The following is a 23,488-nucleotide window of genomic DNA, read 5'->3' as shown; positions in this document are numbered from 1 at the left end:
ACAACTCCATTGCTTAGCAGCATTACATGCTGCTGCGATGCAAGCTCCACTCTATCCTGGTCAAAGACTTGTCAGGTGGTTAAGGTCGGACCTTTCTTTAAGGAGAATGGTCGGCCAATGCTGTTTTTTAAGGACTGGACTTTGACATTCATACCACTCAATAAGGTGACGGGACATTTCAAAACCGCAGATGGTTTCCACCTATGACCTTCGGTTTTGTAACGCCGTTGCGATCTATCCCCAAAATAAGCATTTTACAAATTCTATCACCTCTCTTGATACTTAACGTTAATACCTGGAATTACCACCATATATAGACCTGATGTAAACCTCCAATCAAATGGAGGTTTTTATTCCATAAGTCAATTTCTTGCAAGATATGAATTTTTTCATTATGGTAAAAAAAAATAAACCTTATACGAAAAGGTCTGGTCAGCTTGTTTCCACCTCCTCTAGGTCGGTCTCGAAGCCTCATACTGCCATCTGCATCTAGGAGAGGGGTTCGGGGAAGACACCATCACTTCCGACACACCTTTTCCGTGGCGGTCATGAGCAGCCTGGGAAAAAGCAACAGGACTGCCTGAGGCGACGGCTGACCGAGGATACGTACCTCTCACTCCCTTGCGGCCGTCGACGTACCTTCTCCCTTGGTCCTGGGAGATTGGTAGAGGTCTAGACCTAGGGGAGCGACAGGTTCGATCACTTTCATAAGCACTAATTACACTTTCACTCTTACCTTTCAAGGCTGAAAGCTGGTCTTTAAGAGCCTTCAACTCAGCCGCCATCCTGGCGTACTGAAGGTTATCCGTAGTTACCGTTCCTGTAGAAGGGGCAGGAGCTACTACCTCAGGAGAAGGTTCAACTTCTACAGAAGAATTAATTAAGGGATCAAAGGAAATATCTATGATAACTTCACTAGCAGACTTAGATTTAGATCTAGAAGCCCTCCTGGCTTCATCTAACTCTAACTTACGCACATAGCGCTTCATACCCAACCATTCCTTCTCGCTTAAAACCTCACATTCCTTGCACCTTTTACCAATGACACATTCAAAACCACTGCACCCCACACAAACAGTGTGAGGGTACTACCGAAACTTTTGGTAACCTAACCTTACATTCCTCATTCACACAAACACGAAAATGAAGTTTATCAGTCATCGTAAACAAACAAAAAGCCAACGAATAATCACAAATGCGATTGCCAAAACCCCAGGTCAGTGTACGTCACCAAAGAAGATTGATTGATTGATTGATTTCAAGTTTTCAGGCATCCTGACATCTGAGGTCATTGACGCCGTCACCAAAGAAGAAGTCGGGTACAGCGACACAGGGAAAGCGAACAAAAAACTCCAATGGCGGACCAACGATGTTGTCAGTCCAACCGGCAGAGATGATCTGAGGAACAGAAAACGGGAATGATTCCTAGTACCACCCTGTAAGGGTTGTTAACCACCTAACCGAACAACCACCGCATGCCATCCTGGCGTACTGAGGGTCATCTGTAGTTACCATTCCTGTAGAAGGGGCAGGAGCTACTACCTCAGGAGGAGGTTCGACTTCTACAGAAGAATTAATTAAGGGATCAAAGGAAATATCTATGCTAACTTCACTAGCAGACTTAGATTTAGATCTAGAAGCCCTCCTGGCTTCATCTAACTCTAACTTACGCACATAGCGTTTCATACCCAACCATTCCTTCTCGCTTAAAACCTCACATTCCTTGCACCTTTTACCAATGGCACATTCAAAACCACTGCACCCCACACAAACAGTGTGAGGGTACTACCAAAACTTTTGGTAACCTCACCTTGCATTCCTCATTCACACAAACATGAAAATGAAGTTTATCAGTCATCGTAAACAAACAAAAAGCCAACGAATAATCACAAATGCGATTGCCAAAACCCCAGGTCAGTGTACGTCACCAAAGAAGAAGTCGGGTACAGTGACACAGGGAAAGCGAACAAAAAACTCCAATGGCGGACCAACGATGTTGTCAGTCCAACCGGCAGAGATGATCTAAGGAACAGAAAACTGAGTGAGGAGATACTGAATAGTCTTCAGGCGTGAAGGCATAGCCAAGCTACGGCTTTGTGGTGGATGTTGACGTGTAGTTGTCTAAGTAGATCGTGTTGGGGAGGGAGTACTCTTTGAGTCCGTCAAGAGCTGTAGAAGGTCCGAGAACCCTTCCGCATGATGCCATAGCGGAGCTATGAGTCATTGATAGGTTGACCAATGTGTTCTCTCTCTCTCTCTACTCTTGGAGTCCGTCAAGAGCTGTAGAAGGTCCGAGAACCCTTCCGCATGATGCCATAGCGGAGCTATGAGTCATTGATAGGTTGACCAATGTGTGTGCGCTCTCTCTCTCTCTCTCTCTCTCTCTCTCTCTCTCTCTCTCTCTCTCTCTCTCTCTCTCTCTCTCTCTCTCTCACAAAGTTTCATTTATATTGAAAATCTCGCACTGTCACATCGAACGTTATAGCGATAACTTAATTGTTCGACAACTTTAAAAATCGGCCTAGTACTTGCTTCTTCTCTTACTTTTTTTTTTTTAGATGGTTTCATAATTGAGGGGGGGGGGTACAAGGTGACTTATAACTGAAGTTAGGAAAAGTATTTTCGATATGGAATGGAGAATCATCTTTAGTAACAGTTTAGAATTATCGTAAATTATCATTCGGTCATTAGCGGTAGTTTGTTATTGTTGATTAAACGCCAAAAAAAAAAAAATTGTTTTCCTGCTTTGCTACATATGTAGGATTTTATATAGATACGGTAAATAATATTTGTAATAACATATTTACTAAAAGCTTTTAATATCATTATTTATCACTTTCATCATGCGCGTTTAATGCCTTCGTTTGTTTATTACGATCGAAGATGGAGCGTACAGTAAACGAATGGAAGGTTTCCGTTTCAGGCGGCGTCATAAAGAAAAACATTATATAAATGGCATTCATTTCATTTATTTGAAAGTCCTAAGAAAAATTAAGTAAAACATTGGTAATAACAAAATCAACATATAATCAATACTTGGTAAGATTGCTGTCGATGCAAAAACTAACCTACACAGTACACAGATGTGTAAATGCGTCTGTTTCTTCATTATGATCAGAGATAAACGTAAACAAAACATTGGTTGTCATTTTTTATCGTGCTTTTTAGCGTGTTTAGGAAACGCATGATATAAAATCGCCTTTAATATTTGTGCCTGTTTTAGTTTAGGGTACTGTAGTACATGCATTAAGTGTTCTGTACATTAAAGGGTAGTTTGTTAACAGTACTACGTAAATGGAAGGTTTTAAAAGTCTGAATATACATGTTAATTAAATACGTAAATATGGTGTCCCTACTTCGCGGATTTTCAGCTATCGCGGCCGGGTTTGGAACCTATCTACCGCGATAAACGAGGGTTCACTGTACTGTGGTGTTGTCGCTCATCACCACCACTGAGTGGCCCCCCTGGAACTGATGGAACTGTTGAAGGGCCAGAAAGATGGCCTTCATCTCCAAGAGATTTATGTGAAGATACTTTTCGGACTCTTACCACAAGCCTGAGGTCATGTGGTGCAGCACGTGGGGCCCCTATCCTTTTGATGTGTCAGAAAACAGCATCAAGTCCGGGGGAAGGACGAAAAAGTCTACACCCTTCGCAGATTCTCATCTGCCACCCACCACTCGAGGTTCGTCCGTTCCTCTGGTCCCATGGGGATTAGAACATCCAGAGAATCGAAGGCCTGATTCCAATTGGACTTTAGTCGCAATTGGAGAAATCGAAGCCTGAGGCGGCCGTTGGGAATCGACGGGCCAGAGATGATAGGGTTCCAAGGAGACATGGCCACTTCTGGGGTGGAAGCTCTTCTCATCTGAGAAAAGGTCTTGCGACCTTCCTCAGCCTCAATATCCTGACGTCTAAGGAAGGCTTTGGAGATTGGTATCTAAAACCATTCCTAGGTACTGTATACCAATCTCTGAATGGGAAGCAGGGAGGATTTCTCAAGGTTTACCATGATCCCCAGATCTTGGCAAAAGCTCAGAAGCTTGTCTCAGTACAGAAGAAGGATTGCCACCAAGTGTGCTAGGATCAGACAATCATCTAGATAACGGAGGAGATGGATACCGATCCTGTGAGCCCAGGATGAAACTGGGGAGAAAACTCTGATGAAGACTTGGGGTGCTGTGGAAAGACGAAGCACAGTACCCTGAATTGGTATTTCTTGTTATCTAGGCTGAATCTCAGATACTTCCTTGAAGGATGGATTGGGATCTGGAAGTATGCATCCTTTAGGTCAAGTGTGCACATGAAGTTCTGTGGTCTTACTGCTTGTCTGACAGTGTCTGTCGTCTCCATGCTGAACGAAGTTTGTTTGACAAACTTATTTACAGCCGAGAGGTCGATGACTGGTCTCCAGCCTCCAAACGCCTTCTTCACAAGAAAGAGTCGACTGAAGAAGCCTGGGATATTGTTGAGGACCTCCTGGAGAGAGCCCTTCTCCAACATGGTCTGGACTTCGGCTCAAAGGGCCAGCCACTTTGTTGATACAATAGCCAAGAAGTCTATTGTCACTGGATCCTTGATCAGGGGAGGGAGAGATGAGATGAACGAGACACGATACCCTGAACGAATCATGGAGACTGTACGTGGATCGACCCCAAGCTGCTTCCACCTGTCCCAGCAGCTTTGTAGGCATCCCCCTACTGGTGGACAAGCAGGGCGATAGCCTGCCCTAGCATTTGTGGCCACGGCTGCTCCCTCTAGGATGTTCCAATCCTCGAGAGGACTTAGTGCCTTTCTTGTCTTTAGTCGGAAAGGGCTTCTTTGACACTTTTTTCTTCACTCCCAATTTGCTTGTCGAGGCTTTTAGGTTGGTTGGACTGCGGGAGAGCTGATGGTCTGTAGGGCTGGGATGTTAAGACCCTATGGAGGAGAGAATCCTGGTGGAACTTCCTCCACCTTTCCGCAGTCTGCTCGACGTCCATAGGCTTGAACAAGAGGAAACCTCCAGAGAGGAGTTCCTGAGACTTGCAATCTCGGCATTAGGGACTTGGCAATGGAACCTCTCAGATACCGAGTCCCGGCGTTTGAGGATAGTGCTGGCCAACAAGTTCACCACTTGGTGGGCCAGAAACTCAATAGTTCGGGTACGTGAGAGGAGGAACATCGCATTCCTGGTACTTTCTTTGGAAAAGTCCTTCACCCGTACCAGGATTCCCAAGGACCCTAACCCCAGATCCAGCCATGAAGTAGCCTGCATGGCATACTCCGCGACCTTTTCTTGGTTAAGAATCTCTGCCGCTGAGAACATGACCTGACAGCCAAAAAGTCTCTCTAAAGAGACCCCCTTTGTCAATTCCTCCAGGGAATATTGAAGAGGAAGAGCTGGTCAAGACTCGTCCAAGACCTCCTTTGCTGAACATAAGGAGGTGGGAGGAGCTTGGCGGAAGATTCTGAACGAAGGGAAGAAGAGAACTCTTAGAGCTAAGAAGCGATCTTATGTCAGGCACTCTTCAGTCCCCCAAGACCAAGGCAAGGCTCCATTGGACTTAGTGGGCTTTCGAGTGCCAAAGACACCGTCTAAGACCGTGTATTTGCCCTCCTGAGGAGCCAGCTCTGGGTCAGACAACTCATTGAGGGCACTCATCAAAGTCAGAACGTGCCAGAAGGCGTGGTCAGACTCCTCCTGAAGTTGGGCTGGCAGCAAAGTCTCCGTCATCCACTACTGGGAACTCATCTCGGGGTGGGTTATGGTCGAGTTTAGGATGGCTGACTGTCCTGACCCACTCAGTGGGTCCGTAAGTTCTTAAAGAGGACTTAGCCAAAGTCTTGGATCCTTAGACTTCTTACGAGAAGGAAGGTAGGTTTCCAGCATTGAAGGCCTGGATGGTCTGGCTTTCCCGGAAAACTCCGAAGAAGTGATACTTTTGTCACGAGAAAGGTCCTCCTCAAAAGATGGTAGTGGGGAGACTGGAACGGACTATTCCTCACGTGATACTCTCGGCACCGGTGATGAAGGGCCAAGAGAACGAGGGGGATGGAGAACTGGAAAGGTTCAATCTTGTCCTTGACGGCCTAACTGGAGTCACCTTCACCCTTGATGAAGAGGTGACTTCAGGAACTCCTCTTTTCCTCTTCTGGGGGGAGACAGTCGAGGTCCCTTGCCGTGTGTCTACTAGAACCAAAGGTCACGGAGGGTTCTCAGGAGCTTCCGAGGAATGAGCTGAAAGGGCAGGTCTGAAAACCTACATCACTGCCCTGACAACAGCTCCGAACCAAGGCTTATTCGGTGCTGAAGATTTACGCCTTGGGGCCGGTAACTTTGGGATCTTGAATTACCCTAGATTGCCTGTTTCCTCCTTCCCTGGCGGTTGCGCTGTTAAGCGTTTGTTGCGAGGAGGGGAATGGGGCAACGATGACCTGTGAAGAAGCATTCAGCTTTTCATCGGAGAGAGGATCGATGTTCTGGGAAGCGATAACCTACCTTTCCGCTCCTGCTCCTTTCTTCGGTGATCACTTACTCGTGTCTTAGAAGCCTGCAGTGACTTCTTGGAAGTCGAAGGATGATGTTGGCTGCTGTCTTTCTCCTTAAGCTCTGCCTGTTGAGCAACCCTAGGTTGCTGAAGGGTTGAAGGGTTCTTCTACGTTGACGAGTGTTGCCGTGATGGTGAATGTCGACGAGGTGGAGAGCGGTTGAGAGTGGGAGAACGCTGACGTACTGGCGAGTGCTGACGCATTGGTGAACGCTAACGAGCAGGCGAGTGTCGACACGTAGAAGAACGCTGACAGGAGGGCGACGGCTGACATGTTGGAGAGCGTTGGTGCAGCACCGATTGCTGGCCTGCAGGCGAGCGTTGACACGGCGAATGCTGACGCTTGGGTGAGCACTTACGTGACGATGGTCGGTGTGCTATGGAAATACGGACGGGCGGACGCCCTCTGAAGGGGATTGCGAGCGATCCTTCAGCAGCGAGTCACGAATCAAAGTTCAGAGACGAGCAGAAGAGTTGGCAGGAGAAGCCCAGAGGCAGGCAAAGGTCGGGAACCAGCTGAAGTCGGACGAGAAGGCTCCTCCTCCAAAGAGGGCTGCGGGGACAAGTCTGATGAGCCAAAGAGGCGTTACTTCACCGAAGGTCAAGGAGCACGGGAATGGCAGGGTCTACGACCAAGAAGGCATCCCATGGGGGTCGGTGGATCAGCCAGCTGACCGTCAGCAGCAGCAGCAGTCCTCCGAAGAGGAGTCTCTACGAGTGAAGTCCCTCGGGAGGGAGAAACAATCGCAGGAGACATGCCTAGGACTTTGCTCCCCCCTTCGAAGGGTAGTCAGCTATGGCGGAAGATGCAGGAGAGTCAGCCAGCAGGGTAGCAGACAAATCCTATGACACCACGACGTCTACGAGGGTCACAGGATCCACCTCCGAAGTCGAAGAACGCTACAAACCAGCACCTAGGTGCAGCAGCTGCAACAGAGCCACCTTGGAGCGGGGACCTGGCAAACCAAAGGAAGGCCAAACCTGTAACACGGTAGAAAATGACGAGGACCCCCCCCAAGAAGCGACACAGTCTCTCGAGGACCGAGGTTCTCTTGGACTTAACCAGCCTGTGCTGCTGCTCGACAGTTCCCCGGAGGAAACCAAACAAACAGGAGCTACTGAGGAAGGTCGGGAAGTGGAAGAAGCAGCTTTGGGTTTCTTTTGTTTCGAAGTAACCTCCAAAGTAGAAGAATCCCGCATAGATTTCTTCTTACGCTGTCGCCCAAACCTTTCCCACTGGGAGGCAGACCACTCCTGCTATTCATTCATTATTAAACTCACTACACCGTTGACCCCTGCAGATTGAGCAAAGGCTGTGAGGATCAGTGTCCTCGGCGGACATTAGGGTAAACTAGGTGCAGCCCTCAAGGACAAGGCAGGTATGCATATCTGGAGAGAAAGCACCAACACACACACAATCACTGGAAAGAGAAAGCAAAACAGATTAATGGCAGTCCAAAAATCCGAAGATGAAGAGCGGCAACAACCATTCACCATCCGAGCCAAAACCAAAGTGAAGCACAGTCACAGGTATGTGAGTGAGAGGGGTAGCTAGCTAATGCCCCCATACTCGCTGAATTTTAATGGTTCGTCCTTTCAGCTTCACCGAAAGAATACCCCTATAAATAGCGTAGGTTTGTATTACAGTTACAGAACAAATTGATATTAGAAGTAACCATATAAATGACTCCAAAGTTTGTATCAACACAGGAATAAGCAAGCTGTTGCAGTACTGCTTTCTATCTATAATTCTACTTTACATTTTCTCAGCTGGTCATGACCCTCAAACTCTTCAGTGTTTTTCTTTAAATTTTCTAGGCACTTGGGAGGCAAAAAGCTAAGCAGGAATATGAAAACATTAAACACAAGACTGGAGGACAGTCAGGCACAGATAAATATGGCTTACACTACCTAGGTCTCCTTATATGGGATGATATTAATGTACTATTACAAAATAAAATTAATGGGCCACAATTCAAGATTTCAAAGGATTATCATAAAAGATTTATTAAATATTGTGCAAGAATTGGAGCAAGATACAGTTGAACCTGTCATGGGATGAGATCTACAGTAAAGTTACAATGGAAAAGTAAAAGACAGAAAAAAGCTGTCATCGTAATATCATTAAACATCGAGTACACAATACAAAACATTCTATTACTCACCTGGAGTTAGAATTTGGAAAAAAAAAAATACAGAAAACATTAAGTACATGAACACTGTACATGGAAAAATAGAAATACTAATACAGTGGAACCTCTACACACGAACGTATCTACATCCGAATTTTCCAACATCCGAAGTAAAATTCGAGCAAATTTTTGACTCTACACCCGAATTTTATTTCGACACACGAAGTAGCAATTTTCGTCGTACCGGTTGTATCCGAATTTTTCGACACGCGAAGTACAATTCGAACACGTTCCTACTCTACACCCGAATTTTTTTTCGACACCCGAAGTAAACAATACTCGTATGCGTAGTCGGTGCTCATAGCGCCTGATGTGTTTTTTATTTCCGCCAATAGAAGGCAGCACTTCAACCTCGGAGGGACCCTCAATTAGCGTGGCTTGGGTTAGTCCTCTGTTCTCGTTGGCTTTATGTGGTTGTGCCCTGTGCGTTCTGCTATTAATTGTGTTTTAATCGTGATTTTTTACATTCATCCTTTTATGGTATTTTACGAAAATCATGGGTCCTAAAAGGCTTAGTTTCGCAAGTGGTAGTGGTAGTGGTGAGAAAAGGAATAAGGGAATGCTTTCTTTAGAAGTAAAGCAAGGAATTATTGAAAAGCATGAGCGTGGCGTCCGTATGAGTGAACTTGCAATAAGTTCCGCGCAAATAAAAGAGGTGTTAGGAAAATATCAAGACGTGGTCGACTTCATCGACAAATACCATCCAAAGAAATTGCAGGTTTGTCGTGTAGCTGCGCAGTTTGATGAAGTTTTCCTAACTTATTTTCGAAACATTCTGAAAAGCTGTACCAAGCAACTTTCTATCGATAGCTTCTTTAAAAAAACTACGAAGCGAACTCGTGATGAAGAGGAAGGAAGTGGTTCAAAGAAAACAGCAAAGAGTGAAGAGAAAAAAATTCAATCAATTTTAAGTGTAGAGAGTGAAAGTGATTAAAATTAATCATCAAAAAGAAAAAAAGAAAATGTAAAAAAAAAATATAAATTATAAAAAAAAAAAAAGTTAAGTTATGTTAAAGTTCACTTAGTGTAAGTTAGAATAAGTTACGGTAGTGTACGTTTATCGTAGTTAACCTCTCTACCTCCTCGCCGCCCGTCCGTCTCCTCTCTGCGTAGCAAGACTAACAACACCTGCGCTGGAGTTTCTAAGGTAAAGTGACGCTAAAAACCCGTTTCTTATTTATCATTTTTTGCTAATTCTTCTTATTTACATGTCTATTCTTCTTATTTACATGTCTATTATCTAATTTAGTGTTCATTATTCTCATGGGAAAATTATGTGTAGTAGTTTATTAAGAAGTTATCATAGGTTTTTGGGCTCAACCACGGATTAATCCTATTTCAATGTATTCTTATGGGAAAATTCGTTTCGACAACCGAACATTTTCTACATCCGAAGTTGGTTCTGGAACGGATTAAAATGTTATTTTTATTAGTAAAATAAATTTTTGAATATACTTACCCGATAATCATGTAGCTGTCAACTCCGTTGCCCGACAGAATTCTATGGAGGGATACGCCAGCTATCACAATACTAGAAGGGGGTGTACTTACCAGCGCCACCTGTGGCCAGGTACTATAGTACTTCTTGTTGACACCTCCTCAATTTTTCCTCGGTCCACTGGTTCTCTCTGGGGAGGAAGGGAGGGTCGATTAAATCATGATTATCGGGTAAGTATATTCAAAAATTTATTTTACTAATAAAAATAACATTTTTCAATATTAAACTTACCCGATAATCATGTAGCTGATTCACACCCAGGGGGGTGGGTGAAAAACCAGTGTACAAGACTAAAGGATAGCTAAGTATCCCGTATTTCATATAATCAGTTATCCACAATAACAATGAAATAATAAGTACCTGGTAAGGAAGTCGACTTGAACCGTTACTCTGCCTTTAATAAGATCGTCTTCCTTACTGAGCGCAGCGTTCCTCTTGGGAGGCTGAATCAACTCAAAGGTGCTAAAGTATACAGGGCTGCAACCCATACTAAAGGACCTCATCACAACCTTTAACCTCGGCGCTTCTCAAGAAAGAATTGACCACCCGCCAAATCAACAAGGATGTGGAAGGCTTCTTAGCCGACCGTACAACCCATAAAAAGTATTCAAGAGAAAGGTTAAAAGGTTATGGGATTATGGGAATGTAGTGGCTGAGCCCTCGCCTACTACTGCATTCGTTGCTACGAATGGTCCCAGGGTGTAGCAGTACTCGTAAAGAGACTGGACATCTTTGAGATAGAATGATGCGAACACTGACTTGCTTCTCCAATAGGTTGCATCCATAACACTCTGCAGAGAATGGCTCTGTTTGAAGGCCACTGAAGTAGCCACAGCTCCCACTTCATGTGTCCTTACCTTCAGCAAAGCAAGGTCTTCTTCCTTCAGATGAGAATGTGTTTCTCTAATCAGAAGCCTGAATAGTAAGAAACTGAGTTCTTAGAACTTGGAAAAGAAGGTTTCTTGATAGCACACTATAAGGCTTCTGATTGTCCTTGTAAAGGTTAAGACCTTTTTAGATAGTACCTAAGAGCTCTAACTGGGCAAAGTACTCTCTTCAGATCATTCCCCACCAAGTTGGACAGGCTTGGGATCTCGAACGACTTAGGCCAAGGACGTGAAGGAAGCTCGTTTAGCAAAAACCGAGCTGCAAGGAACATGTAGCCGTTTCAGATGTGAAAACAATGATCCTGCTGAAGGCGTGGATCTCACTTACTCTTTTAGCTGTTGTCAAGCACACGAGGAAAAGAGTTTTTAATGTGAGGTCCTAAAAAGAGGCTGATTGGAGAGGTTCAAATCTTGATGACATAAGGAACCTTAGGACCACGTCTAGATTCCAGCCTGGAGTGGACAACCGACGTTCCTTTGAGGTCTCAAAAGACCTAGGGAGGTCCTGTAGATCTTTGTTGGTGGAAAGATCCAAGCCTCTGTGGCGGAAAACCGCTGCCAACATACTTCTGTAACCCTTGATCGTAGGAGCTGAAAGGGATCTTACTTTCCTTAGATATAACAGGAAGTCAGCAATCTGGGTTACAGTGGTACTGGTTGAGGAAACTGCATTGGTCTTGTACCAGCTACGGAAGACTTCCCCTTGAGACTGATAGATTCTGAGAGTGGATGTTCTCCTTGCTTTGGCAATCGCTCTGGCTGCCTCCTTCGAAAAGCCCCTAGCTCTTGAGAGTCTTTCGAAAGTCTGAAGGCAGTCAGACGAAGAGCGTGGAGGATTGGGTGTACCTTCTTTACGTGAGGTAGACTTAGAAGGTTCACTCCTAGAGGAAGAGTCCTGGGAATGTCGACCAGCCATTGCAGTACCTCTAAGAACCATTCTCTCGCGGGCCAGAGCGGAGCCAACCAACGTCAGCCGTGTCCCTTTGTGAGAGGAGAACTTCTGAAGTACCCTGTTGACAATCTTGAACGGCGGGAATGCATACAGGTCGAGATGGAACCAATCCAGCAGAAAAGCATCCACGTGAACTGCTGCTGGGTCTGGAATCGGAGAACAATACAACAGGAGTCTCTAGGTTATCGAGGTAGTGAACAGATCTATGGTTGGCTGACCCCACAGGGCCCAAAGTCTGCTGCAAACATTCTTGAGAAGGGTCCACTCTGTGGGGATGACCTGACCCTTCCATCTGAGGTGATCTGCCATGACATTCATACCGCCCTGAATGAACCTCGTTACCAGTTAGCTTTCGATCTTTAGACCAGATGAGTAGGTCCCTTGCGATCTAGAACAACTTCCACGAAAGAGTCCCTCCCTGCTTGAAGATGTAAGCCAGGGCTGTGGTGTTGTCAGAGTCCACCTCCACCACTTTGTTAAGCTGGAGGGACTTGAAGTTTATCAAGGCCAGAATAACTGCCAACAACTCCTTGCAATTGATGTGAAGTGTCCTTTGCTCCTGATTCCATGTTCCCGAGCATTCTTGTCCGTCCAAAGTCGCACCCCAGCCCGTGTCTGATGCGTCCGAGAGGAGACGGCGGTCGTGTTTCTGAACAGCCAAAGGTAGACTTCCTTGAGAAGAAAGCTGTTCTTACACCACGCGAGAGAAGACCTCCTCTCTTCGGAAACAGGAACTGAGACCGTCTCTAGCGTCATGTCCTTTATCCAGTGAGCAGCTAGATGATACTGAAGGGGGGGGAGGTGGAGTCTCCCTAACACGATGAACAGGGCCAGCGATGAAAGTGTCCCTGTTAGACTCATCCACTACCTGACTGAGCATCGGTTCCTTCTCAGCATGCTCTGGATGCATTCTAGGGCTTGGAAGATCCTTGGGGCCGACGGAAAAGTCCGAAAAGCTCGACTCTGAAGATCCATACCCAAGGAGACAATGGTCTGGGATGGGACGAGCTGAGACTCCTCAAAATTGACCAGGAGGCCCAGTTCCTTGGTCAGATCCATAGTCCATTTGAAAATCTCCAGACAGCGACGACTTGTGGGAGCTCTTAAAAGCCAGTCGTCTGACGGAGCCGGACACAAGATCATGGTACTGCTGCACAGTCTGTGAACTGTCAATCATGGGCAAGCGAGGAAGTACAGTGACAACCCGAATCTGTCTAGACTGTCTGGGTCGTACAGACAAACTCCTTATCGGGTTGCTGAGGTTGCCGCACTGCGTCACAACAAGTCACTTCTGTTGGTTGTTGAACGTCTTCCCCGTGACACATTGACTCCGTAAACAAAAAATCCTCTAACAAGGACTAAGCTTGGACTGCATGTCTTGCAACACAGCTCAAGGTCTATGGGAGCAGGTGTGGTAACAGACGGGATTAGCGACTGAAGTGGAACCATTACCTTCCCTGGAAGCATGTTATGCTTAAATAAAAGTCCATAGGAGGCTATGCAGCTAAAGGCTCCCTCCAAATGACAGAGTCCTCAAGGGAATATCAGAAGGAGGGAGAAAAGAACTTTCTCATCTACAGGGACCATATCCTAGAAAAGCTAAGTTCTCTCAGTGAGGGTTCACTGGTGCAAAAGCAGCAGACTAGAAGGCAACGTTATGAAACTGCTTGACAGTCTAGTGAGTTGGCAACAACCAAAGATGTGTGACTGAGAAGCATGCGGTAAGGTATGCAGAGCATGTTGTATGCAGAGTATGCTGTATGCAGAGCATGCTGTATGTAGAGCATGTTGTATGCAGAGCATGCTGAATGCAGAGCATGCTGTATGCAGAGCATGTTGTATGCAGAGCATGCTGAATGCAGAGCATGCTGTATGCAGAGCATGTTGTATGCAGAGCATGCTGAATGCAGAGCATGCTGTATGCAGAGCATGTTGTATGCAGAGCATGCTGTATGCAGAGCATGCTGTATGTAGAGCATGTTGTATGCAGAGCATGCTGAATGCAGAGCATGCTGTATGCAGAGCATGTAGTATGCAGAGCATGCTGTAAGCAGAGCATGTAAGGTAAGCAGAGCGTGTGCATGGCGTTTAACATTTCTCAGAAATTCCATGACCAGTGCTAGAGTGCTTTATGCATGCTTGCATGGGGTTTTAATATCAACATAAAATATACCTTACATTCATAACTCATGATTCATATTTTTGCCATATTTTGCGATATTGTTAAAAATATATTGCCAGGAATACAAATATATTTTTATAAGTAATACAAATAACCTCCATTATCATAAGGTTTGAAAATGGAGGTAAGGTATGCTGAACAGCAGAGTCAGAACGAGCTGGAACAACAATAGTTGTGGTTTCCTCTTCAAGACTCTGTTGAGGGAACACCTGAGGCTCAGTCTGCAAAGGCTGATCAAAGGAAGTAGCAGAAGGTAGGCGCATGGGTGGAGGAGGCTGACTCCTGGCATGAGTGGCTGAACTCAAGGGTTGCGCTTGCTGAGTGGTTGGCGGATGCGCAGTAGCAAGTTCCTGAGGAACGAGTTGAGGTTCCTGCGGTGTGAGCTGAGAGCGAAAAGGTAGTGGCTGCGCAGAACGCAGTAAAAATCTCGCAAGTTGAGGCTCCTGAGGCGCAAGGCTAAGGTGTTGAGGTGCTTGCCTTGAGGAGGGTTGAGCTCGCTGCAGCGAGAGCTGAGGAGACTGACTCATGGACGGGAGAGGTTGTTGTACCTCAACCGAGTGTTGCATCACTGGTGGAGCAGCAAGTGGAGGCGGAGGAAGAGAGGTATAATCCTCCTGATCCCATTGTAAAGGTTGCCTTAAGGAAGGCGGAGGCTGAACACCACTGGGAACAGCAAACTCAGAACGTGGCTCAACATCGTACGCCTGGCAGGTGGTACTGCGATCAGGCGGAGCGAGCGCAGGCGGAGGGAGTGTAGGCGGAGGCGCAACACTCTCAGCCCGACACTCACGCATCAAGTCCGAAAGCTGTGCTTGCATGGACTGTAGTAGAGTCCACTTGGGGTCGGCAGAAACTACAGTAGGCTGAGGTAAAGCCTTAACAGTCGAGCTCTGTTGTGGCAGAACCTTACTCCTCTTAGGCGGAGTGCATTCAACTGATGACTGAGGAGAGTCAGAGCTAACCCAATGACTGCATCCGGGTTGTTGAACTCTAACTTCGTACGTCTGGCATAGGTCTGGACTTTACGTTTAAGAGGTCTTGAGACCTGAGACCAGCGTTTTCTCCCCTAAATTTCTTCTGCAGACGAGCAAAATAAGGGCTCAATCGTCTGCGGGTGGGAGTGACGGTCTCGGTAAGACACGCCCACAACCACCGAGGATACTTCTGTGCGCCGATCAAGGCCTGCTGAACCCTTCTGCCCTTCGACATTGCTTCTCCCCTGGGCTTGGGAGCTTGCAAGAGGTCCCGGACTGGGAGGACGACTGGCGCGCACAGAAGTACCCTCACGCACAACACTGACACACTTTGCGCTAATCACTTATCACTTTGATTTTCTGTTTGCACTTATTTCACTGAACTCGAAACTTTAAGTGGTTTGTACCTGAAACACGCAATTCTATCCTTTCTCAAAAGTTAGTAATTGCGAAAACAGAATTACAATGTAACAGAAAAATCTAATGAAAGATAAATAATTCAGTGGCTGGAAAGAGACTAAACACTAGATCACTCTAGAAACGTTTACCTTCTTCCCCTAAAGAGACTAGGGAGAAGAGCAAAAACGATAACAACGTTACTCGCTTGAATGAAACGTTTATCCTCCTCTTTCTCCCTCCGTCTCTATCTCTCTCTCTCTCTCTCTCTCTTGACTTAGAACCTGAGAGAAGAGCCCAATCATATATATCGTTAAAACATATTATTGTTAAAGGAAAAAACTGAAATATTTCCCAAAATGAAAAGTTCCTTTATTAGGATTAAAACCATTAAGTTAAGAAAGAATGAACAAAACGCTAGACACGGTTACTCTTACTGCAACGTGAAACCGTGAAAATTCTTTCTCTATCGTAACGATAGAGCGCAAGTTGAACGTTCTGAACGTCAACAACTGCAGAGACAAAACAAAACGTTAGTTCAACTTTGAAAACAGTACGAGACTATCAAAGAAATTCTTTCAAAGACATTAAAATAGCATAATATGTTAACAGGAAAACCAAAATGACGGGCTCAATGTTAATTAACTTCGGTACCAAGAAAAGACCGCCTACTATTAGGAAGGTCGAATATAAACAAATATAAAAATTAATTTTAATAAGTTTATAATAAAAGGAAGTTAATCGAAGAGGCCTATAAGAGGCGGAGAGATATAAAATAAATCTATAACTTTTGTTAAGCAAAATTAAGAAAGAGAGTCTATACTCTCTTAGACACCAACACTTCCGTCTAAGGGAAGGGTCGGCCATTTAAAGGTGAAAGAGAGTTCATACTCTCTTCGTCACCATAATTAATCAAATTAATTCCAAAAGCTAACTAAGCTAATATAGAAGTTTCCAGTAAAGCGACAGCCGAAATCAAAGAGAAATACTTCACCAAAGTCGTGAAAATACTCCAAGAACATAAGCGTATCCCAGAACGTCTTGCCGGAAGCACGACAGAGGAAAAATTGAGGAGGTGTCAACAAGAAGTACTATAGTACCTGGCCACAGGTGGCGCTGGTAAGTACACCCCCTTCTAGTATTGTGATAGCTGGCGTATCCCTCCATAGAATTCTGTCGGGCAACGGAGTTGACAGCTACATGATTATCGGGTAAGTTTAATATTGAAAATTCGTATGTAGAGGTTCCACTGTAGTAGAATACAGTACCTGTATTTCCTTGTCCGTAAGTTGTGCGTGAACAATCTGTTTCTTCAAGCTTTCTACCTGAACATCAGCAATTCGTAACTTCTGGTTTGTTTCTTGCATTTTTCCTTGAAGTTCCATGAAGGCCTAAAATGACAATTCAATTTAATTACCAATAAGATCATCTCAACAATTAAATTCCTTATGATGTCAACACCTAATATGACAAATTCATAAATAATTTGTATTTTTCCTAATTATACAAACCTCAGCTATTTAATAGGGGTATTACTTTCGGCGTAGCTGAAATGACGAGCCATTAATTTTTAACGAGGTTTTACTATCCACACCACTAGTTAGCGGGGGTAGGGGAGGGTAGCTTGCTTACCCCCCCCTCTCACACACCTGTGCTTGAGCTCACTTTGCTTGGAGGTAGGACTTCAAGGGGGATAGGGTTGGTGGGCAAGTTTGGTTAAATAGCTAAGGTTTGTATAGTTAGGAAAAATACAAATTATCTATGATTTTGTCATTTATTCCATAACTGGAATACAAACCACACTATTTAATAGGGGTGACTCACCCATAAGGAAGGGTGGACGTCCCAACCAGTCTGGCTTTGCCCGGGGACTCCTTATTTGAGTGTGTAAGCACTCAAGAAATAAGGAGACCCTGCACTTCGCTAAAACCTTGCTACGCAAGGTCTGCGGTTTACTCAAGCTGTGTGTGAAGGTATGAAGACGTGTGACTCGTCCTAGAAAGCTATTCTGAAGTTCTTTAGATGGAAATTTGTAGACTAGGATTTTCCCAATACCACCTCGTCAGGGTATGGGGACGTAACAGTATTACAGTAATATTAATACTAAGAACACAAGGGAGCATGGTTTACCTACAGTGGTTTGAGGTCAGCTATGCAGAGAACCCAGGATGCTGCTTTCCCCAAGAGAGGGGATGATGAAGAGAAGAATAAGGGCCAGTCAAACATGACAAATTCTGAGATAATTTGTATTTTTCCTAACCATACAAAACTTAGCTATTTACATAGGGTTTACTTTCGGCGTAGCTGAAATGACGAGCCATTAGATTTTAAGCTACCCCTCCCCGACCCCCGTGCTAACTAGCGCGGGGGTAGTTTAACCCTCGTTAAAATCTAATGGCTCGTCATTTCAGCTACGCCGAAAGTAAACCCTATGTAAATAGCTTGGTTTGTATTTCGGTTACGAAACAACTTTTTATTTGTCCAGATTAAAACTGGGTAACAATGCCCTCAACCTTCTGCTACTTGTCCAATAAGGAGCTCGAGGTTTAAAGCCAGCTGTTGTGCAGCTACCACAGGACCGATAGAGAACGTATCGAGTGTCCTGTGGGTCACGTCTTGCAGGTAGTGGGATGTGAACGTTGTTTGCCGTTTCCACACCCCAGCTTGAAGAACCCGCGTTACTGAAAAATTTCTTTTGAAGGCCAGGGACGTAGCTATGCCCTTAATATCATGTGCTCTGGGGCGACGTGATGGAGGAGGGTTTGGATTCAGTGCCAGGTCAATGACCCTGCGAATCCATGCAGAGATGGTGTTCTTGGTGATCCTCCTCTTAGTCCTTCCTGTGCTGACGAATAGTGCTAGCACACGAGGATGGGCTGCGGCTATTCTTTACAAGTACTGTACACCCTCAAGCTCCTAACTGGGCATAGTAAGAGATGGTCTGGGTCATCTGTTACAGTACGGAGACTAGAATCCGGAAGGAGTCAAATCAAGGATCCTCTACTCCTGGATTCTGAGTCTTAGCAATAAACTTAGGAACAAAGCTGAACGTTACCTCCCCCCATCCCCTTGAATGGGTGATGTCATACGAGAGACCATGAAGTTCACTGACTCGCTTGGCCGAGGCCAAAGCTAGCAGGAACACCGTCTTCCAGGTTAGGTAGCGATCTGATGCCTGGCGTAATGGTTCATAGGGAGGTCTCTTAAGAGACTTGAGAACTCGAACCACATTCCATGGGGGAGGTCTCACTTCCGACTGAGGGCAGGTAAGTTCATAACTCCATATGAGTAGAGAAAGTTCTAGCAATGAGGAAATGTCCATTCCTTTCAGCCTGAAGGCGAGGGTTAAGGCTGAGCGATAGCCTTTCACTGCCGAGACTGAAAGGCGCATTTCTTCACGCAAATACACGAGGAACTCCGCTATTGTTGGAATAGTGGCATCAAGTGGAGAGATACCCCTTCCACGACACCAACCACAGAAGACTTTCCACTTTGCCCGGTAGACTGCTGCTGAAGACTTTCGCAGTTGTCCAGACATCCTGATCGTAAGTTGCGAAAATCCTCTCTCAGAGAGGAGATGCTGGATAGTCTCCAGGCATGAAGCCGTAGTGAACCTACGGCTTTGTGGAAGATGTTGGCATGTGGTTGTGAGTAGATTGTGTCGTGGAGGGAGTTCTCTTGGTGGCTCCGTTAGGACTTGCAGAAGGTCCGGGAACCATTCTGCGTGATGCCATAGCGGAGCTATACGGGTTATTGAAAGATTGACCGATGTTCTGGTCTTCTTGAGTACCCTCCTCATCAGACAGAACGGGGGAAAGGCGTAAACGTCGATGTTGTCCCACCGTTGTTGAAAAGCATCTTGTCAGAGAGCCTTGGGGTCTGGGACTGGGGAACAGTACAGCGGGAGCCTGAAGTTCAGGGCCGTTGCGAAAAGGTCCACAGTAGGAGAACCCCACAAAGTCAGGACTTTGTTGGCTACTAGATGATCCAAAGACCACTCGGTACTCACTATCTGAGATGCTCTGCTCAGGTTGTCGGCAAGCACATTCCTTTTGCTCGGAATGAAGCGTGTCGATAATGATATAGAGTGGATTTCGGCTCATCTCAGTATCTCTACTGCTAGATGGGATAGTTGCTGCGAAAAAGTACCTCCTTGTTTGTTGATGTAGGCCACTACTGTAGTGTTGTCGCTCATCACCACCACAGAGTGACTTGCCAGGTACTGTTGGAACTGTTGAAGGGCTAGAAAGACAGCCATCATCTCTAGGAGATTTATGTGGAGGTACCTTTCTGACTCTGACCAGAGGCCTGAGGTCGTGTGGTGCAGCACGTCGGCCACCCACCCTTTTTTTGAGGCGTCCAAAAACAGCATCAAATCCGGGGGGAGGACAAGAAGATCCACTCCTTTTCGTAGGTTCTCGTCTGCCACCCACCACTGGAGATCTGTCAGTTCCGCAGGTCCCATAGGGATCTGGATGTCAGGGGAGTCATACGCTTGATTCCACCGGGATTTAGAGTCGCCACTGGAGGGATCTCATCCTGAGGTGACCATTGGGAACTAGGCGGGCCAGCGATGAATGGTGACCGAGGAGACGTAACCACGATTGGGCTGGAAGTTCTTCTCGTCTGAGAAAAGGTCTTGCGACCTTCCTCAGCTTTGCTATCCTGTCGTCTGATGGGAAGGGTTTGTGGAGAGTGGTGTCTATAATCATGCCTAAGTATACTGTACCAGTCTTTGAGTGGGAAGCAGTGAAGACTTCTCGAGATTTACCATGATCCCCAGATCTTGGCAAAGTCTCAGAAGTTTGTCTCGGTGTTGAAGAAGGGTTGACACCGAGTCTGCTAGGATTAACCAGTCGTCTAGATAACGGAGGAGACGGATGCCAATCCTGTGTGCCCAAGATGATACTAGGGTGAACACACTGGTGAAGACTTGTGGTGCTGTGGAAAGACCGAAGCACAGCACCTTGAACTGGTACATTCTGTTGTCTAGGCTGAATCTTAAGTACTTCCTTGAAGACGGATGGACTGGGATCTGGAAGTACGTGTCCTTTAGGTCCAGTGTGCACATGAAGTCTTGCGATCTTACTACTAGTCTGACCATGTCCGCTGTCGCCATGCTGAACGGAGTTTGTTTGACAAACTTGTTCAGGGCTGAGAGGTCGATGACTGGTCTCCTGCCTCCAGACGTCTTCTTTACAAGAAAGAGTCGACTGAAGAAGCCTGGGGATCCGTCGATGACCTCTTGGAGAGCGCCCTTCTTCAGCAGGGTCTGGACTTCTGCCCGAAGGGCTTGCCCCCTTGCAGATCCCATGGCAAGGGAATTCAATGACACTGGATTCGTCGTCAGGGGAGGTAGAGATGTTATGAACGGGACGCGATATCCTAAACTGATCACGGAGATTGTCCAGGAATTGGCCCCGAGTTGCTTCCACCTGTTTGAGCAACTTTGTAGGCATCCCCCCACTGGTGGAAATGCAGGGGGACTGCCTATCCTAGCGTTTGCAGCCTCGGCTGCTCCCTCTAGGATTCTTGCCTCCCCTGGAGGACTTTTTGCCTTTCCTTTCTTTGACAGGAAAGGGCTTAGACACCAACGTCTTCGCTGCTGTTGTCGTCGTAGTGGTCTTAGAGGGTTTTTGAGTACCAAAGACACGATCTAAGACCGTGTCTTTGCCCTCTCGAGGAGGGATCTCTGGGTCGGAAACCCTGTTGAGAGCCCTCATTAGAGTCAGAACTTGCCAAAACGCATGTTCTGACTTGCTGGTCTCCTCCTGCTGTAGGACTTGCAGCGAAGTCTCCTTCTATCCCCGAAGGCTCTTCTTGGGGAGAGTCGCAGACATTCCCTGAGTGACTAGTTGGCTCCATCCTAGTCCTAGTAGAGGACTTCGGCAATGTTTTGGAGTCTTTAGATTCCTTCCTAGGAAGGATATAAGACTCCAACATTGACGAGGGTGGCATGTTTCTTCCAATCCCCGACAGAGTAGACCCCTCGGTGCGAAGAGAGGTTTCCTCCATTGGTGCGATGGGGGAAAGTCTCTCCTCGCGTGATTCCCTTGGGGACGGGAAATCTTCGTCCGAAAGGGAAGGAGAGACAGTCTGAGGACTAGAAGGAACCTGCCTTGGTCTGCGTGGAGTCAGTTTCACCCTTGGGGAAGTGAACACGTCTGGAACTCCTCTTAACCTCTTCAAAGGGGTAGAAGAAACCATGGTTCTGTGTCCCAATTCAAAGAAAGGATTGAAAGCCTGAGATACAGCTCTGATCAGGGCACCGAACCAGGGGTGTAGGCTGACAGACGTGCTGTCAGGCATACCCTTTGAAAGGACAGGGATTGAAGGATCCCTCGGAGGAGTCACCATCATTGGTGGATTCGCCTGTGGTAGCTTTGAGATCCTGGACCCCTCTGGATGTTTCCCTTCTCCCACAATGCGCGGTGGTATGTGCTTGCGGGGAGGGGAATGAGGCGATGGCGACCTTGCCATACGTCGTTCAGTAGTCTTGCGCGCGGGAGGATATTGATGCTCGCGCGAGGGAGAATATTGGGGCTCGCACGCGAGTGCGCCGGAGACTATTCGCGTGCGGGCGCGCAGGATTATTACGTAGAATGCGCGGGCGAGCGGGAGAGAGTTCGCGCGCGTCTATGCCAGCCGTAGGGCGCGCGCAGAAGAAAGTTCCCTAGCACACGGGCGCGCACTTGAATCACGTGGGGCGCGCGCGCATCCCTTGGAGAGGATAGGCGAGTGTGCGCAGGGCGCGCGCATATCCTTGCGGATGCACGCGGGAGAAGGCAGCATTGCCGACTTCTCAGTACTTCTACTTTCAGTTGATCGTTAGCACGCAGAATTTCCCTGGCGCGTATGATGATGCGCAGCATGGCGTGCAGGAGAGCTGGATGTTGGGCGCGTATGCACGCGGGCAGGAGACTGATGGCGAGAGGGAGAGCGCTAGCGCGCAGGAGAACACCATTGCACAGGAGGTTGATGGCGCGCAGGTGGTTTGCGTGCAGCTGGGCACGGGCGCGTAGGAGAACGTTGGCGCGTATGCACTGGGCGCGCAGGAGAACGTGGGCGCATATGCGCATGAGGGCGCACATAGCGCGTGATGGAGCTAAGCTCCCGTTGGAGCGTATGCGCACGTTGGCGCGTACGCCTTTGATGCCCTGTGTTAGGGTTTAGTGATGGGGCCTGATGAGCTACTAAAGAGCGTTCGTCAGGTCTCGTTGACGCGTATGTTGTTGGCGCGCAACAGCGTGCTTTGGTGGAGCCTTGTTGGGCCCATGTAGAAACGACGACGGCAGGTCGACAGGTCTGTCGGGTGGAAGGTCGACGTGTCCTTTAAAAGGATGACCTTCTACCGAAGGAGATCACAAACGATCTGCAGAAAGGTCAAGGACCAATGCAGGAGCAGTGATGGATGATTGGTCTCGAGGCTCCTCTGTGGTGGACTGCATCGAAGATGTTGAAACAAAGAGACGCCTCCTCACCGCAGGTGAAGGAAAGCCTCTATGGCGAAGAGGAAGGCGAGCCTTCCGACGAATGCGGTCTCTGGGGGACGTTGGATCAGCAAGCTAACCTTCTGCAGTCCTCCAAAGAGGAGTCGCTGTAAGTGAACTCCCCCGAGGGAGAGAAACACTAGCAGGAGAGACTGACGATGGACTTAGTTTCTCCCTCGTAAGTTGAACAGGAACGGGAGAAACTAAGCCGTCAGCTACCGTAGAGTTTGGAGTGGAAGAGGTGATGGGTGATACCGCATTGGATACCTCTGACACCACGTCGACAAGAGACGGAGGATCAACCTCTGACGGTGACGACGATTGCTTGACAGCGGCACCCAATCGGATGTAGTTAAGCAAAACCTCCTTGGAGGGCGAACCCGTAA

General features: G+C 46.9%; 1 protein-coding gene across 1 annotated transcript in view; it reads right to left on the bottom strand.

Moving 5' to 3' along the window:
• Pfdn1 (prefoldin 1) overlaps nt 1-23,488 on the bottom strand; it is a 51,898-nt gene that overhangs the window by 11,984 nt on the left and 16,426 nt on the right. Inside the window, exon 2 of the mRNA XM_068392318.1 lies at nt 16,881-17,003. Within this exon, the coding sequence (XP_068248419.1) occupies nt 16,881-17,003 (123 nt within the window). The remainder of the gene's footprint in view (nt 1-16,880; nt 17,004-23,488) is intronic.

The sequence above is a fragment of the Palaemon carinicauda genome, chromosome 18 (assembly GCF_036898095.1).
Source record: "Palaemon carinicauda isolate YSFRI2023 chromosome 18, ASM3689809v2, whole genome shotgun sequence".
Taxonomy (NCBI): domain Eukaryota; kingdom Metazoa; phylum Arthropoda; class Malacostraca; order Decapoda; family Palaemonidae; genus Palaemon; species Palaemon carinicauda.
Note: the sequence above shows the minus strand (reverse complement) of the source record. Positions and strands in the feature narration are given on the sequence as shown.